Source organism: Parambassis ranga, chromosome 1, assembly GCF_900634625.1.
Source record: "Parambassis ranga chromosome 1, fParRan2.1, whole genome shotgun sequence".
Lineage (NCBI taxonomy): Eukaryota > Metazoa > Chordata > Actinopteri > Ambassidae > Parambassis > Parambassis ranga.
In genome coordinates, this window is record NC_041022.1 from 13,786,828 (window position 1) to 13,805,676 (window position 18,849).

General features: G+C 40.1%; 1 protein-coding gene across 1 annotated transcript in view; it reads right to left on the reverse strand.

Annotated features, from left to right (window-relative positions):
* The window catches only part of usp43a (ubiquitin specific peptidase 43a), an 87,223-nt gene that overhangs the window by 56,208 nt on the left and 12,166 nt on the right, over positions 1-18,849 (reverse strand). Inside the window, exon 3 of the mRNA XM_028402808.1 lies at positions 1,343-1,446. Coding sequence (XP_028258609.1) covers positions 1,343-1,446 — 104 coding nt within the window. The remainder of the gene's footprint in view (positions 1-1,342; positions 1,447-18,849) is intronic.

Here is an 18,849-nt window from a genome sequence, read left to right on the forward strand (position 1 = left end):
TACTTATGTATGTTTGTTGTATATATTATATGTTTGTTCAAATAGAATGCATTTTTCTTTGTTTGTTTCGTTCTTCATAACTAAACCTTTTGCTATTCCCTCCCTGGCTGCACAAACAAGGGAATTTAATTCAAAGAGTCAAGAAATTAAAGTGAACGTTTATTTGGTCCTAATTGAAGAAACAGCGGGGTGTTGATGAAGGCAAATGTTTACACTGATAATCTGACTCAAGCAGATTACAGACGATAAAGATCCTTTCAGGCGTGCACTATTTCTCCATGAATCTGACGGCATGTCATGTTGCGGTTTTCACAGAGACAGCAATGGGCCAAGGAAGTTTTAGAAAAGGATCTTGCTCATCTGGCAAATATCACCGAACCTCTGCCTGAACCGGCTCACAGCACATCATCCCTTACTCAGTGACCTCTGCTGCACAGCAGTAGTTATACCCATGCCTGATCCATAAGCAGGTCTGAGCCACCAGAAAATGTCACAGAGAAGTTTAGTGTTACCTCTCCCAAGAAAAGAGTCATCTCTGCTGTCTGTCTTGTTTTTGTGCAAGAAGTGGGAACATATTGTCCTAACACATAAAAGATACACACAAGCTTCAAGCAGTCTGTTGAACAAAGAGCTGAAATAATCCTGATCAGCCTACCAACATGTGCTTACTTAAAAGTTCTAAAAATATTCTTCTCCACTGCTATTACTCTTTTCAGATCCTCTGACGTCTGTGGTAATAAAGTCTGAACTATCTCTGTATTTCCCATCTCACATCAAGATTACATTGTCCAGGACTGAAGTGAGGGTATGGGATGACTGTAGGCAGCCAAGTGTGCTGACAAGGTTTCTGAAAGGTCTAGAGTCAATTCCATTAGAGGGTCTATTAAACTAGAAATGCTCCGTCTCTGAATGAAGCCAGAAGCCAGAAGCCAGTACTAAAGATAAATCCCCCAAATCCTTCACAGGTCTGTCTGACCTACTTCTCCAAGGCACTGATTTTTATCCACGGGAAAGAAAACACATTCTCACCTGGGCTGAATAGGTATTCTCTTTAATTGTACATAAAGCACTCTCTTTTCTCAAACATGACACTAGGATATTATATATAGTAGGAGCGTACTGCATAATTGATGAGAACCTTTTCCAAGCAGCTTCCAAAATTTGTTCTCGTCCTATTTCTGCCTGTGAGTTGCAAAGACTAAAGAAAAAAAAAGGTTTGACATTTTCTGCAACAAACAAGGAAAACTCTTGTTTTCTTCCAAGATTGAAGTGATAAAAAGATTTTTTTATATATATAAAAAAAGAAAAGAAAATCTTAACATGATGTTTTTGAGCCTCTCACCTGTACTGGGCCTGGAAGTGTTCCTGGACAAAGCTGTGTCGACCTCGGGGCTGCATGGGGCTGGCTGAACTGGGACTGGAAGAATTTTCCAGGGTACTGGGTCCCTGCAGATACAGAGGCGCAGCAAGTAAATAATAATGGATGTGGAATATATTTACAGAGGTGGAGAGAGTAAAGGAAAGCAATACTTTTCAGATAAATGTCATTTAAGAAAAACAGACTCACCACTTGATGAGTTTAAAGAACTTATCTCTGCACATTATCCTGTATAAACAAATCAATAATTTTACGTAAAATATTGACTTAATTACATTTTCCTCAATGCTTATACAATAATGTCCAGACATCACAGCCACACCCATAGCCAGAGTCTGTTATAAAGGTAAAAACTGTAAAAAGGGTCAGCCTTAAGTGATGCAGTAATGTACAGGTTAATATATAGTAGCCTGTTAATGTTTGTGCCACGTGTGTAAGTGACTCAAAGAGCCAAAACAAAAAAATTGTGATTCATAAATGTTCGAACAGAGGGTCATTTATCTGGGAAAGTTGAAATGGTAAACCGTGGAGCTGTCAACATAGACTGGAGTCACAGAAACATTTGAGATGTCAAACATTGTCAGCATCATGCTGATGGCTGCTGAATAAACTGAAAAGCGGCGATTCCCTCCATGCTGTGCCGGGCTCAGCAGGAGGGCAGTAACACTTCAAAGAAAAACATACAGATAAAAAAATAATGCCAATGAATAAGAGATGGATAAGTGAGGGAAAACACTGTAACAGATTGCTGTAGTTTTCTTATTCAGATGATACTATCAGGACACTAATACAGACGTGTAATCCAAAGCTGCTCCATTGAAGATCAGCTTAAGATCCATACATGCTGGTATGAACATTTCACAACAAGCTATTCTACACAATCTGCAGATGACATTTACATTATGGTTAAGGCATATTTTAGGGAAAACCTGTGCTTAAACTTTAAGTGTGCTACTTTTCCTACTTGCTTTCTGTCTTAGTAAAAGTCACATCTCATCTTTGACAATGGTCATAAATTATGCTGCGTAGAATTGTTCAAAGGGCCACAGAGGCATTTTTCAATACTTAATTAGACTTCTATGGTAAGGTTGGAGCTGAGAGGGAGCTATGATGAGGTCACTGAACACTAGCAGTTCATAACAAAGCAAGCTGCTCTGCCCTAAAAGCAGTATTTTTTACTTTATTATTTATCCAGTATTTCCTATATTATATGTTCTATGTTTGATGCTCTTGTTATTTGTTTTGCAGTCAGGGAGGATTGCAGTGTTATTTCACTGCTGCTGTACCAGTACATCATGTGACAATCCTACATCTTGGATCTGTCCGTGGATAGAATAACATCCAGAAACAAAAGAAAAAGGACAAAAGACTATATCTGCTATCACTTGTGGGCAGGCAAATCTATTTTATAATTACTGGTATATTGTATTATTTATATTTTATGTGTTTCAGCTGTTGAAAAATGGTTTTGGTCAAAACACCTTTTCACAGCATTAAACACAAACCTTTCCCTCCTGCAACAAGTTTCTTCACCTTTTTTTGGCTTCCATGGTGATGAGTCCAGGCTCTGACAAATGACTAATTCCTTGAAACACCCATTAAACATCATTTTGCTGGTGAGGTCGGGCCGCTCTTGTCTCTGAGATGTGAATGATGTTTTGTTCATTTTAGGATTTTAAACCTCATCCTGAAGATTAGAAACCATTAAGTGCAACACCAAACACATTGACGGGGCACAGAGATAGCAGGTCCGGGTCTCATCGTTCTCAGGGGAAATGAGACTTTCTGCACCAGGTCTTGAGAAATAATGACAATCCAACTTTGATGAAGCATTTTCTTTTGTTCAAACTAAATCCAATCACTGCTGCGTTCGCCCTGAACAATGAGCTGCTTTTGGCATCTTTGGAAACTCCACCAAGGATGGCTCCTTTCTGAATTTATAATGAGCCAAAAGCACAAAGCAGCTCCACCTCAGCCTATTTTCAAGCTTGGCCTTGTCTAGACCTGAAAGTTTTGTCTTTACTAAGCACATTATAAAAGCTCTGCTGTTCTTTCTGTCATTGTAATTTCCTTATCTTATCATTTTAGAACAGTATATGAAAAGACAACCAATTACCTGTATATACAGTAACAGGAGTGATGTGTAAACAGAATAGCAAATGCTAAACGTGTCGCATCCAAGTTTTAGCAGCGTTACCTGAAAGGGACAGAAGGTCTCTGTCCTTTTCATCAGCACCTGAGCACCACACACTACAGCAGGGGCGATCTGAAGTAGACTTCAGTTTCCATTTTGTGCTGGTAGGCATGCTGAGAGGTGTGTGCCAGAATGAAAAAAGGAGCATTACTCAGTGGCTCCTCATCTGGGATGTGCATCGGAAATGTGAAAAATCTCTCAGTAAGCTTCCTATGTGAACATTTCATAAATAAAAGCAACAGTGAAAAGTGTCTGTTTTATTAGCAATAGTTTGTATTTCACATGCGTATATCATCGCCTGCTGCAAATGACTGACTCTTAGTTTTGCCCTCTTTTCTTCTATCTCTTCTCTGGAGGACAATGGAGAACAATCCTCAGACCCTCTGAGACAGACTGGGTTACAAACATCACTATGGAAACGCTGGCCTCGTCCTCCCCCCAGTGAACACAGGAGAACAGGGGAACTTTCTCATTAGTCACAGTGTGGCCTAAAAATAAAGAAAAATGCTAATCACCAGAGCTATTTGTAGAAGTGTTTGCCATTCCAGTGAAGTATAGCTAAATACATTACTTTGTTAAACATCATTTACTGTACAAACTTAAGTAAAGGAACGCTCTACTGTAATACTTCTGCCAACTCTTTTCATTGACAGAATGACAGTGAACAGTTGCAGGCAGCTGATGGTGTTTGCATGAACATAAAATGTTTTACAGAGCAAAACAATGCATCATGGGTGTAGTGTTGTCCTGCATGCTATCTATGCTCAACACAGCAGTTAACTACTCCCTGTGTGTTCTTATTGGTAATATATCAATAATTCTTTCTCTAACATCACAGTTAATGTTAATAGCAGTTATCAATGCTCCTATTTGATTGTTATTGCCTAAATAAAGGCCGGTAGCGGGTTAAACAATGTCTCAGTCTGACCTGAAGAAAACAACAGCACTGACAGTAATGTATAAAACATACATTCAACAGTAAGCTGATATACAGTATGTACACTGTGGCTACAAACAATGGGTGAGAGTATGAAGACCGAGTGTACTCTGCATCTTTATTTAGCACCCTGAGAATAATGAACACCACCACAACGGTGCTCCGGCTCTGCTGTCGGCTGCCAAAAATAGATGCGGGGGCCGGCCTCTGCAATAACAAGTGAATACTAATATTCAGAAGCACTAATCTGTTCAATTGTCACACTGGGTATAATCCAAAAAAACTGTGAATGCTAACAGATCTAGGCCATATTCAAATGCCTCCTGTTGCTTGGGGCAAAACTACAGACAGCATCTCCATGCTCCTGGCAATGTAATTGATTTCTAAGATTTACATATCAGCCCAGGTATCTGAGAGATGCATGTAGCTTATATAGAAGTTTTTAATTTGTCCTCGCAGAGACTGTACTGTCAAGCTATATCCTGTACAAGCTGTTCTTTAAAAAGCAATGAGCAGGTAGAAAGAGGCTATAAAAAATGACAACTAGGAAAAGACTGAAGGGAGTTCTAAAAGGCTTAAATCTAGCCTTTTCTGCTTCTCCTGCACACAGTGATAGCATCATTTTGAGCCAATTTTATTTTTCTTGCTGAAACAGCCAGGTGTTGTACAGTGTATGTGCCAAAAGGCCGGAGGTGTTGTAGCAATAGTTTGTGGGATTTAGACACACATGCCTTTGACAATAAGAAGCAGAGTTATTTGTGATGAGTTCTGATAGCAGCTTTGACGTTTCTATTATTACACCGGTGCTCTAAAATGGACTACTTTTCAGCTTTGGCAGTGAAACCATTACCAGCATATTGAGCAAGTTTGTGTGCTGTAAAAAGAGCTAAGGTCACTTTGAAAAGAACATTGTGTCCTCCAGCTCCCTTTGTTCTCTCTCCTGTTCAGTTTACTCGTGCCCTGAGCAAGGAGAGGTCAAACAGGTACATATCACAATCATCAGCAGACACATCACAGGAGCAGCAAGTCTGCAAGGTCTCATGGGTATTTGTGTGAGAGCACTGTACAGTCATTACATAGAAACAGAAGGAAGTATTCGTGGACCTTTTTTTAATATCAATGAGTCACATATAGCAAAGTATTGCCTATTTGTGTGCACGAGACACCTTTTGAGATTTTGCATGGCTGCATCATTTCCCGTCCTCTCATGTAGTTTTCATATAATATCAACTTCTCACTGAACCACTGCAAGACATCACAACAACGTGTACAGCTACAAACACACCCATGCCTCTCCTTGTGCTGTACCCTTGCTGTGGTGAAGAGGCTTGGGCTTCAAAGACCCTAAGAGCTATGCTATGCAGGTCCAACCATACTAGCTTGGTCTTAGGCAGGTAGCCAGGCAGAACAGAACACCAGTCTTCCGGGTTGGGGGTTGGTCGTGGTGCTAACAACGCCACCCGAAGCTACTGTTACAGAAAATACAATTAACAAACCTGTCAACACCAGGCCCATAGCAGGCCCCAGTCCCTCTTCGAGTGGCAGCATGACCACCCCTGATGAAAGCTGAAAGGAAGACAGGGTGTGATGAAGGGACTTCTCGGGCCAAAGACCAAGATCCGACTTGGGAGCATGGAATGTCCGAACTATGTATGAGACTTCTCAGACAGCACAAGTGAAATGAAGAGATACCACCTGGACATCCTGGGGATAAGTCAGAGTCACTGGAAGGCAGGTCCAGAATGGCTAATCGGGAGATTCAGGAGGATTCTCGATGGGGTGTCGTGCCAAAAAGTGATTGTATGACGAAAACATATTTCCGTTGTGGGAGCGCTCACCGTGCCTTAAAGCTGCATTGCAGTGTCTGTAGCTTGAGCTACAGCTGTTTGGTCTCATCCTTTTTTAAATTTTCCTAACAGCTACTGTCTCTCCATCAATGATCAATGATCCAATCGCTACTATTTGAAAAGACTACGATCAGATGACTCCGCATGAGGCCTCCAAATAATCAAATGGTGCAGATATAAGCTGCACAACATCACTGGGTTAATGTGGTTATTCAAGTGGATTCATAAATAGACATAAATAGTTTTTCAGCACCAAATGATCCAACAGTGACTACTGAAACTGGCATGAATCAACTGTGCTTTCTCTTGGAAGAAATGAGTGCACAAAGACTGTGCTATAATAGCTTCTGTAATTTTCAATATTTAGCTGAATGATCAAGTGTTGGATCAAGTGTGTTAGTGAGAGTGTTAAATATGGTGTCAGTATGAAATCGTCCCTTGGGTATATAAATATTCACTAGTGGTCAAATCTTTATAAATAAGTCACAGTTCTGCTTGCTGTCACCGAGTATAACTGATACACAGCAGAACCACTAAGGATTTGCATGATAACAAGGACGTGTCTTCTCTCCGACCCCAGGTGTTTTTTTTCTTCTCCCAAAATTTGCTCCTTTGAACCTCAGCTGGGTTTGGGGCTCAGTTCTATGTGATGAGTGAAACATTTCTCCAGTGTAGCCACTGTAAATCTCTTCGGCCCTGTGCCCCCCCCTTTGTCTGCTGGCAGAAGCACAGCTTCCCTCCAGAGATCTTTACACTCCAATCTCTACATGAAAACATATGTTGTTATCAAAGCCCCACTGATTCCCCGTGGCACGCATTCATGTGTGATGTTTCTGAAGCACTCTCGGCATGCTGGTGAGTGAGTGGGAGACTGGCTTAATGTGCGTGGTTGTATATTTGAGGGTGTGTGTGTGTGTGTGTGCGTACAGTACGTGGGGGTATGTAGTTTCAAAGCAAGCAAACACAAATCTGAAATCACTGTAACAATGGGAAACAGGGGGTGTTTGGTTGCTACAAAACATGAGAAGAGCAAACCAGGAGAGGCAGGTTGGCCTCGAGGTAGAGAGACTGACAGATAACTAAAAGGCTGCAGACTGCAGCCACGGCACTGACAGGCTGGTGTACTTCTGCTGCTAAAATCATCAATGTGGATAAAAACTCCTCAGTGGGCTGCTGAGTTGGTAACTGAGCAGCTGAACATCGTCTCCCAAAGGCTACACAGTAACTGAAGTTTAACAAAGCAGTGCGTTTCAATTCGGTGTTTAAATCCTGACATGTAACAAATGAAAGGTATTTCCTTTAATAAAACTATGTTTATCTCCCAATTAGAGAGATAAACACAGAATAATGGGGCGGCCAATATCATTGCCCATACTGGTTGAATAATGTGTCCCTATATGTCTGATATGTGCCAATATAAAACATTACCATTAGAGTGATTTAGCTGATATATTATATCAGGCATCACTCAAAAAAATCTAACATTGTTCAGATTCTGCTCTCGGTATATCTTGAATGTAAATAAACCTACCCTGCTGTACACTTAAGGACAAAAACACAGTGATAAAATGATTAAGTATCTAGAATATATAGTTTGCAATGAAATATAAGGTAAAACAAAAATAAAAATATAAAAAAAAAACTACAGTAGCCAGTGAAACTACTCGTACAATAAAATATGCAAATTAAGGTTTTCTTGTTAATACCATGTACGGTATATGATATGATAACTAACTATTCTTTTTTTCATATTGCCAGCAAGCATCTAACAGCTGAAGTGACATAATAATGACATACAGTGACATGTAATGACTGTGATGATAAAAAAGATATATGCTGCTTCAGTGTTAGTGTGCTGAGCTGTGGAGGAGAAACATGTCTTTTATTGAAAACTAAAAATATCTGTCCAAAAATAAATAAATAAATAAAAGGTGCCCAACCGCAGCAAGATGCTGATTCAGTTATCACCTCAAACCACATTTCTAATCAACTTGTTGGCTCCGGGGGCTTTACACATTCACCTTGGCTGCCAGCAACAGCTCTGAGTCATCCAGACACATCCAGAAAAATGCTTGCTTACACACAAACACAAACACACAGGGGACACTCATGCACACCCGTACTAAATATAGTACATATATATTTCTTTCTGTGAAAAATGAAAAAGATTGTCGTACTGTAAAAACATTCTTAGCTGTATCTATAATCAACAAGTTAGTTTTTAATAATATATACTGCAGTATATTCATCTTTTTTTGTTAAAGGCATCTGCTCAAGATGTGACAATAACAAAACTGGTGCTCAGCTATTTGTGTAAGGCAGTTCACAATCTGAGGCGGCACCCATCAGTCATTCAAAGCCTTTCATTTTGCAGAACATCAAGCTTAATATACAGTAATTTAAAAAGGCAACAAGTGGCAAATCAAGCCAGGCTTTTGGCAAATTGCCATCCCATCTCAGGCCTGCAGGTATGTGAACTATGTAATATTTACAGTGGAAGCTGTATGGACAACAACAGTAACAAATGTAAACAACAACCAGAAAGCAGGTATGACTGTGTACTGGTATCCTACGCTGGATACAAGAACAGTTCAGTTCAGATGTTAACACAAAATGTTCTAAGAGAGAATTCCAACAGCTTCACCCACATTTTGAATATGTTTATTTTACATTCTAATTTCTTGCAGCAAGGAGAAGCTAATCACACTCGCCCACTCACCAGTAAACTTTCCCAGGGTGGCCAACATTCAGCAACAACCAAGCATTTCTGATCAGTTATCTGTGTGAGGAACTTGGACTGGTTGCTGCTGTGTGTGGTACCACTTGATGTGTTTAGTACATTGCATAACCTGCTGGTATGAAGTGCCAATTTCTGAAAATTAGGCATCTGAAGAGCACTGCATCACAGGGACAAATAATAAAAAAGGGATGTCAGGATGGGTTTGATAGCATCATTTAATTAACCCTTGCTTTCTGAGCATCAAATGCTCATTATGTGTAATGTGGTGACATTTAAGATTGATTTTGAGATGAGTTTGCAGTTAGCGTCTGTCTCATTTTTGTGTTTTTTACTGTGTCTTGGGAACATTTATAGGAAGCTGAAGTAGCCAACCTAGCAGCTTGATGTCTCTTGCAGAAAGATGACGTCTCCCGTGGAGCATGTGAATTAGGCGAGCCAGTGTTGACATAGCTGCTGGCTGCTTCAGGAGATCTTTTCAAGAGAGAGACCACATCACAGGAATTGGATGCTGTGTCATTTCAGTGCACGCCAGGTTTTAATAAAAATGAGCATGAGTGTCTTACACCTGAGAGTTTGTCAACACCATGTAAGGACGTGGAGATATGTTGATCTCAGCTCACTTTCTAATTAAACAGCAAGCTGTGATGTAAGTCCTGAATCCTTTTCTCAAATTAACAGTGAAGAAAAAAACAGCATGGAAAAAAACAGCAGCAGAAGTCAGACAAGGTCAAGAGGAGTAGATGGAAGTAATTGTAGCAGAAAATGTAACAGTGTTGTGGACTTTGCAGCCGTATGTACCGCTGCAAAAATGTACTTATAAACATTAGTTGCAAGCTCCACAATGGTGTGCTGCAGAGACATAGTGTGTGTCTTAAAGTTAATTCTGTCTGCTGTAAGTTATTGTAAAAGTTTTTGGAAGATAAAATCTCAGACGGTTAGAATCTCTATTAGTCTCCAAAAGAACTAAAGCAGTGGTGTAACTCCAACACATACTCATGAAAAAACACCACGCTTGGTCTATAGTACATCTTCCAGATAAACATAATAATGATAATGCACATGTTATGTTTCTGCTAATAGAGGGTAGCTGCACAATTCAGAGTAAAGAGGCAGGTTAGAGATTCTACAATGAGGCAAGCTTTCACTCAGGAGTCTGAGGTTCGAGTCCACCTGACAAGGACTGAAATATCAATGTTAGATTTTCTTGGTGAGGACAGGCTGTGTAACTCATATGACACAGCTACGACATATGCAAAACTTATAAATAATAATAAGTCAGTTGCTGATTTAGTATATACCATAGTACATTTTAATATGTTTCAAGATTTAAGACCACTATGAATCTATCAGACTATGAAGTCTTCAAATCTAAAACTTTTGACAATGTTGCAGAAAATATTCTTTTTTAAGCGCTGCAATAAACAAATCACGAAACGGGACAATATTTCTAAATTATGTCAAACCCAGTCTGGTTACTATAAGTGCAAAACTCCAGTGTGGAGAGCAGGTTTAGGTCAGGCATGAAATTGGCTTTTCATACTTTGGTTCAGACTTTACAGGAGACTGAAAGAGAAATAGTAGAGAGGGTGAGACGGTGACACAGAGGCTGACTCAGAGAGAGAGGGAGAAGTGGACCAAAGCAGGGGAGGAATGAAAGATATGCTGTCCGTGCATTAAACCAGCTGACTCACCCCCATTCTTTCGGCTCTGGACCGCTACTGTTAATTCGGCCTATTCAAAGCTGGCTTATGGTAACAAGGCAATCTGGGCGATAACGGTGATAACCAGAGGCAATTTTAACCCCTCTCCATTCTCTCTTCTTCACCTCCCTCACGATCACTTCCTCTGTGCATTAACTCCGACTCTCACCCAAAAAAAAATGCTGCTTTTAATCACCCTTTATTTATTGGTATTTGTTGCTCAGAAAATAGCATCACAGTACCTTTCTCTGATCTTAGGTCTATTCTACTAAGAGTACTGAGAGTACCCACTTCATTTCATACAGTGCCGAATGCAGCCAGACCCACAACTCTATGGCTGTTACTATGGAGATCGCAGCCGGGCAAAAACAAAGGCAGAACAGACTAGAGCCACTGGCAGAGCTCTGACAGCCAAATCTAGCTTGGCAGCAGAGGCTAAAGCACCTCGCTCTGTGTGTCTCATCTGCACACTGGAAGAGTTTATTCCCAGGCAAATATTGATATTACTCATTGAGATGAAGGAGAGAGAATTCTTACACACTTCTACAGAGGGAGGGCCCAGAGGGAGCACTGATAGAAGATGAGCTTTATGCCAGAGTTTCAGGTCCTATCAGGAAAAAAGCAGAACAGCTCATCTATGCTTGACATTCTGGGACAGACAGAGACAGAGCTTAATTGCACACTGATTTTCTAATTTGATTACCCATACGACTCTTACGCATTTTAACCAAAAATGAGCAAGAAGTCAAGAAGACTTTTATTACTGTTTTAAGTGATTCTGGTGTAAGCCACACAAGGTCTGGATCTGTTTTTTAAACCCTTTATCCTTCTGCAAAATCTGCCTTACTGGCACCTTAACACTTCAGCTGCAGTAAAACTAAGAAAACAATAAGCAATACAGACACAACCACAACAAAAAAAATCACTGATTTGTTGTTTCATTGTTTACTGGAATTTGTGAGTAAATGACAGGCCACAGAGGATGGCGATGAACAATGGAGAACAGGTGACAGAAACAGGTCAGACTGCATCACAGTGAACTGTCCTGTTTAACAGGCCTGCAGAAGGCAGGAAGACACGACCATATTAGGAAGAAAATCCGACGAAGAGCGTGGGTGTGGTGTAAGAGAACCTGAACAATGAAACTACAGGTGAGACTTTGTTTACCTGAGTAAGAGCCACATCTACATCACCTATCGTTTTCTAAAAGCACTAGAAGAACCAGTCCTTATGACCAAACACTGATCACACACACGCACACACGCACAAAGTATGACAAAGCTCCCTCAGAGGGATTCAGACAGACTCATTTTTCTTGCCGTCTTATTTGTCAGTCTTGGTGACAATTTAAGGGACTCATCGCCACTGGCTTTCTTTATCTACTCCTTAATTATTGCAAAAATCACACAATAGATCTCATCCCTGAAACTACACGCCTAATTTAACACTCCCAACCCATCTACACCATCATAAAACCTGCTGCACAATTATAACAGTCACCAGAGATTGTAAAAAGAGTTGAATGTACAGTATGGTGTAATTCTCGATATAACAGCTTTCCAGGAAAGCAGAACATGTTTAATAAAAAAAAACTAGGTTTGGTTAGTTCAGTTAGTCAGTTTATTTAATGTCCATGGATGCATTCTAAATCATCCTTATTATTATTTCAACATCTGCATTTTCACTGCCAATTTTAAGCTTAGATTTGGCTGTATTTGTCAGAAGCGTTGAATACATATGATGCATTCAAAGGCTACCAGAAAGTTTAAACTCTCCAAAACTCTCCTCAACAAGAAGTTGAAAACTAAAGAAATTAGAAAGTTCTGAGATTTGTTGTATGTTCCTCCTTGTGCTACACATTCATGCATCCCAGCCACAAAATGAATGAACAAATTATAAAAAAAAATATCAGTATAAAAGATTGTTTTCAATCTACTCTAATACTGTTGATATCAAAAACACACCTTTCAATTCCATTAGAAAGCCGTTTCCATCTTTGAAGCCCTAAAAAATAACATCATTTAAAATCATGTGTAAAGGTCATTCATTTTCACTGGGCTCTCTCAGCATGTAAGAACTCATTCCTGCAGCATTTCTATTACACATCTAACCTCCATTACCTTTCCATAGTCCTCAGTCCATTCACCACTAGAAGCTCTCTTTACTTTTCCACTTAGTCTGAGTTTATATATCAGATGTACTTGACCTATTTTAAGGGCATCTTTTCAAATATTAATGTATTTAATTAAACGTTTCCTAACAAAAAGTGAATATTTTATTCACATAGTAGGATCCATCAAAGGGTTTTTGCAGCAAAAGTTGATGGCTGTCTTTGATGGCTGCCTTATGTTAATGTAAAATGCATGTTCCTATATGTCCCTTTCTAAGTACTGCCAGAAGAGCAGGTACAAAGAAACATGAAAAAAGTGTAAGATCAAATGCTAAGAGGGAAAAATAAGATGTCAAGCAAAGGCAACCATTAGTGTTCTGTTGGCTCTTGTAAAAACATGCTAGAAAGGGATTTGAAAACTCATCTTACACTCACTGTAACACATGAGTACACCCCCAGAGAGGATGTGAAGGAGGGTACCTGCTGCAATCTCCTAAGCATGAATCAATCGTAGGCTAATGCTGCTTCTGCTCATGGATCTCCTCTGTGTGTGTGTGTTTCTGTCACTGCTTTACCCCACTGAGAGGACATATTTAATATTTAATAACCTCCTGCAGCATGACATTTCCGCCACAGTCACCCCTTTGCAGTGCTGAAGATTGGAAGCTCCCTATTTCACATCCTTTGGCTCATAAGCTCGGGCTATTCTGATTTCCACAAACTTCTATGTGTTACTCAGCTCTCTGCACAAAAATGTCATGCATGAATTCAGTGAGTAATGGTACAAACTGGTCTATCTAGATTAGTAGGAGTCATTGGCATGACAGTCAGCATTCTTCTTACTGCAGAGTGTTGTTTGGTGCGGTTTGGAGACAAGACTAAAAAAACTCCATACTTTTCAGTTTCAGATTAATTTGAAGTAGTTTCATGCTGAGTTAATAAAAAGTCCTGGAAGAAAGCACAGACATGAAGGTAAAAAAAAATACTTTTGTACGATTTCAAGAAACTTTTTACAAAGTTGTAAAAGGATAGATTTTCAAGCCATTAAGTCCTGAAGGGAATGCATTCCATTGTCTGAGATGTCTTGCTTGCCTTATTAACACTCCTTTACATCCGGTACTCATGAAGCTGTTTAGCAGTTGCTAATGTGTTTTATAAAAGTCCACCATATCCCTGAGTCCCCCTTACTGCTGCAAAAACTGATCTTTGTATTTACAGTCAATTGCAAATAAATTCTCTTTAAAGAGTTTGTGTGTTCCAGTTTTGACATTTCCTTAGTGTCTAACTGACCTAAAAGTGATTTGATGGAGAAAAAAAATAAAATTCAACACTTGCAACACAAGTGGCAAAAAAAACCTAACTTATGTGGACGTCAAAAAGTGCAGTCGAACTTGCACTGCATTTTCACAGAGATGAGATCAGTGCTGCTGTTTTTGTTTACAGACTTGCATCACATATGATAGCTGGCTGTACAGGGCTTGCAGCAGCTAGCAGTTATTGGGGCTCCCTGTTGCTTTAGAAAATACACATTTAAAAAGACAATAGTGCTTTCTTACACACACACACACACTTACACAGAAAGTTTTCTTCTGGCTTTATATCTCTGCAGGATCACTGTTTTCCCCCTCTGAACCACTAAAAGAAAATTCCAACCTCCCAGAATACTACTCTCAAAAACAAATATGCTGTCTATAATAGTGTCCTCTGGCCTTTCTGTCTTGCTCGCTTCCTTTCTAACTTCTCTCCCATGGCCTCACATTGTATTCTAACAAAGGAAAAACAGAGCAGTGTTCACCCTGTAAGCTGTGCAAGTGAGTATTTGTAGTGGATATGTACTCAAATCCTTAAAGACATCCAAACCTTTCCTTCCTTCATACTCCCTGTCACATTATATCTTCTACCTGCCTCTCTCTTTTTAATTTGCTTCAATGAATTTATAAAGGATGATGCAATGGAAGTAAAGACAATGTGGAGACGTAGATCAAGGTTAAAACCCTGAAAGAGTGTCTCATGTTTCTCAAGCAGAACAGAAGCTTTTTCCACTAAAGCTACCTATATAGTAGCATTCACCGACGTGCAGTATAGATTCAGAGGTGACATAAAAGGGATACCAAAGAGCTGCGAGAGCTGGGAAAGTGACAAAGAAAAAAGCAAACTCATCAATTTTGTTTCATCTCAGTCCGTGGCTCCTCCATCAACGAATTCACATTACGTCTCTGTAAAAGTTGAAGAGTTTTAGTGTGAGAGAATGGGAGAAAGGCCTATTCAGTCATTCACCCTTCACTCGCTGATAGATTGAGATATTACGTCAGAAAAGAGGCTTAAAAAAGAATAGTGGAAGTGAATTATGGATGAAGCCATGGCAAGGAGAAGGCAAAAGTACGATGTTGAGAAATATTTAAAAAAAAAAAAACGGAGGTGCACCCCCAACCAAAGATAAATCCTATTAGAGTGGTAGGAATGCAAAGGGGGGACAGCTGACCTTGTTTTTAGAAATAAAACTCAGAAATACTGTTATCACTGACATGCGTTTACAGTATATCTCACATAATAAGCCCTGAACTGAGAATTGTGAAGGCCATAATGAGGCAACAGAGGCCGACACAAGCCTTGATTTCTTTCCCAACATTTCACCCCCATTTCTACAACAGAAACCCTCTTTGAAAGAAATGCATCAAAAAGAACGACTTGTCACAAAAAAACCTCCAGGATGTCTCTTCCAAGTAGCCTAGCTCTACCTCTCTGTCAAGAGGAATTTGTGGCATCTCGAAAATGTCACTTGCAGTTAAAATCGGGCCGCTGGCCGAGCATAGGGTGGCAGCTGAGCAGGGATGGGGGGTTACACTGCTTTGATGTAGCCTGTGTGTGAGATTGAGAGACGAAAGAAGGGAGCTGTGCAGTGAAAGGCGGGGGGGCTGGGTGGTCTGCTGGCAAGTCAAGGCCTCACAAGAGAAGAAGTTCAACCTGGATATTAAACAAACACCAGGGGGAAAGCAAATCTGGTGGTCACTCTTCCTTATCCAGCCAAAGATGATTCTGTATGGCTATGCCAGCACAATATCAGCCTGACCTGACAGGGGAATTAAGGCAAGCATCTGTCACACAAACATCTTTCTACTGACCAGGAAGGGATCATTTTCATTCATTAAACTGTCTTCAAGCATGTAAACATTAATTATTGGTGCTGTTGGGGTGTCCTGGCAAAACAGATGGTCACAAAAGAGCAAAGAAGTGAGAAAGTTTTGATTGCTCAGCCGTTATTGGGCGAGAGACGGAAAGATGACCAGCTAACATGGACACACAACCGCTCATGCTCCCACGAGGCAACAGTAATTAACTAGAATTTTTGCAGGATTTGAAGAGAGAAGTCTGGTTCAGATCAGAGTGACTGCAGAGAACAGGAGGTACATGAAAAACACAGCTATCAACTTTTGAAAGGCCCCCTTAGAGGACTTTTTACCACAGATAGAGGAACTCTCTGTGATGTCACCTACAGTAGAGGTCTGTTTAAGAGCAGTTTTGAAGCTCAGTGTGGAGGCTCTGAACAATGTCGTCTTGTCTAAATCCACCAGCTAATTCAAAAAAGAGCAAAAAGTACAGATGATGGTGCAGTGAGCACACCTGGCTGCACATTTAGCAACCTGGTTAATGAATTCATCAACATACAGTCGTTATAACGGGGTAAATAGTGACACAGAGATTATGGACATGGTTTCTGCTGTAAATGTGGACATATTATCATAGCTCTGTTTATTCTGCAGTGACAAAAGGATGTTAGAAACTCTTAGTCCTCAATGAACTCAAAGCCTTTTTGAAAATCTGATAAATGCTCTTATTTAAATTGTAATAAGCTATAAAATATTAAGAACCTACTAGAGGGAACAATTATTTACTTACTTATTAAACTTGAAATATTAAACATTTTCTTTTGGCTTTTCAGAATTCAGTTGCTTTAGTTTTGCTTTTTGTCTGAATGGTAACATACACACAAAAAGTAAATAAATATATATATATATATATATATATAAATAATAGCACAGAATATATCTTTATCCTGATCCCTCCTGAGAATGATGTCTTTGTCTGAAACCACAACTGTGATGTCAGAGCGTCAATGTCCAGAAGACAGAGACTGATGAGGGAGACACCAGATCAAGGGCCCATCAACCTCCCCCTGTCAGCTGATTCATCTCATTCACTGACATTTGCTCTCCACTCTGATGAGGACCTGAGCCAAAAACTCAGAGCGCTATCAAACTCACTATTTCTGCCCCTGTTGATAAGAGCACTCGCTCACTTCACCACAACCACTGACCCGATATCAAAGCCTATGCAGCTGACTCTGAGGGCCAGGAGGCTTCTCTCTCTCTCTCCCACAGTCCACCCTCCTGGGGCTGAAAGAGCCGACCGCTTTTGACATTTAAAATCGAATAATACATACATAATGTGCTGCTGGTACTGGTATTGGCAGAGCTCCTATACCTTACTTCTGACCAAGTGAGTTTTTAAAAATGCTCCTCCTAATCCCACATATGGAGGCCTGGGGTAACCACTGTGTTAACCCAATAAACAGCAGAAATATCAGAGATGTTCTTCACAGTTTAAGAACTGTTGATGCCTGAGGGGTTAATGTTAGTATCATATTATTAATATATAATAATAATATATTTCAATAACTGTGTTGGAACCGTTTCTCTATCGCTGGCTATAAGAAAAATAAACATTATTTAAGATGTCACTGTGCACACATGCAGACAGTTCTTTGCACTGGTCTGCTGTTAGCCGGTAAGGAATGCTGCTGATGAGTAGCCGGTGAAGCGAGAGGGAAGCCAAGCAACTTCAGTGAGAACCTATTGGATGAAGGATTAACATTACTGAGCTGCCTTCCAGTGAGCTCACAGACTTGTGTTATGTAATGCTTCTTGGGATAAAGCTGCTAGACTGGTCACACTGCTTGTACAGCAGGTGCGATGCACAAACTAAACAGCAGTCAACCCATTTTCTTTGCAATGTTATCAACGTACATCAAATAATGTACTTCATTCTTTTGCCAGTTGTCAGATCAAGGGGCCTGCAGTCAGATTTGTTTTTCGAGTTTCAAAAAATCTTTGTCACACTTACTGGGGACATGTTAAAATGCCCTGCAGAAATTAAAACCATGGTCTTTTTTCACAACAAGTGACAACTGTAGAGGCTGGATTTTCATCCACCTCACCCATTTACACTATACAAGGTGTTCAAAATTTGCATACTTGGGGCTGAGGCTTTTCTGGGTGACAGGTGGGTGCTGTCTCAGATCACAGGCTGCTTTCACAAACACCTGCCAACCTCATGTTCTACTCTGGTACATCAGTACCCAGACCAGATTTCTCCTCTGGTTGTCATGAGGGTTCTGCCCTTTAAGAAGTAAATGGGTCTAAAACTCCTGTACTCTGTGCTAAAGGATACGACAAACACTGGCTGCCTCTTTGAGTCTAGGCTAATGCAAATCATGCAAATAAATCAATAAATCCATCCATCCATTCTGTAAACCGCTTACCATGTCCACACTCACACGGAGGGGCTAAAATCTACCAGAGCATGCATTAAGTGATAGGCACACTGCAGCCAGTATTACAGCACAGACAGATATTCATTTCTATAACTAGTGATGTAAGAGAACACCCATGAACACGTACTTTCATTTGAAAATGGAACTCATTACACTGGTTGTGTGAAAGATTTCAACACATCTCAGGAGAATAAATCATGACAGGAATAAAAAGAAGACCAGTGTAATGTCACAACATCCGACAGCTGTCAAGAAAAAGTGTTCAAGTGCAAGTACTGAAGAGACCATGCAGGGCTAAAAAAAATGTTGTTCCATTGATCTAAAGAGCTGTTCTCTTAAAAGAGGTCATGTTGGTTTGTTGCAGAAGTAAACTAAAGCAGACAGGCTGCTGA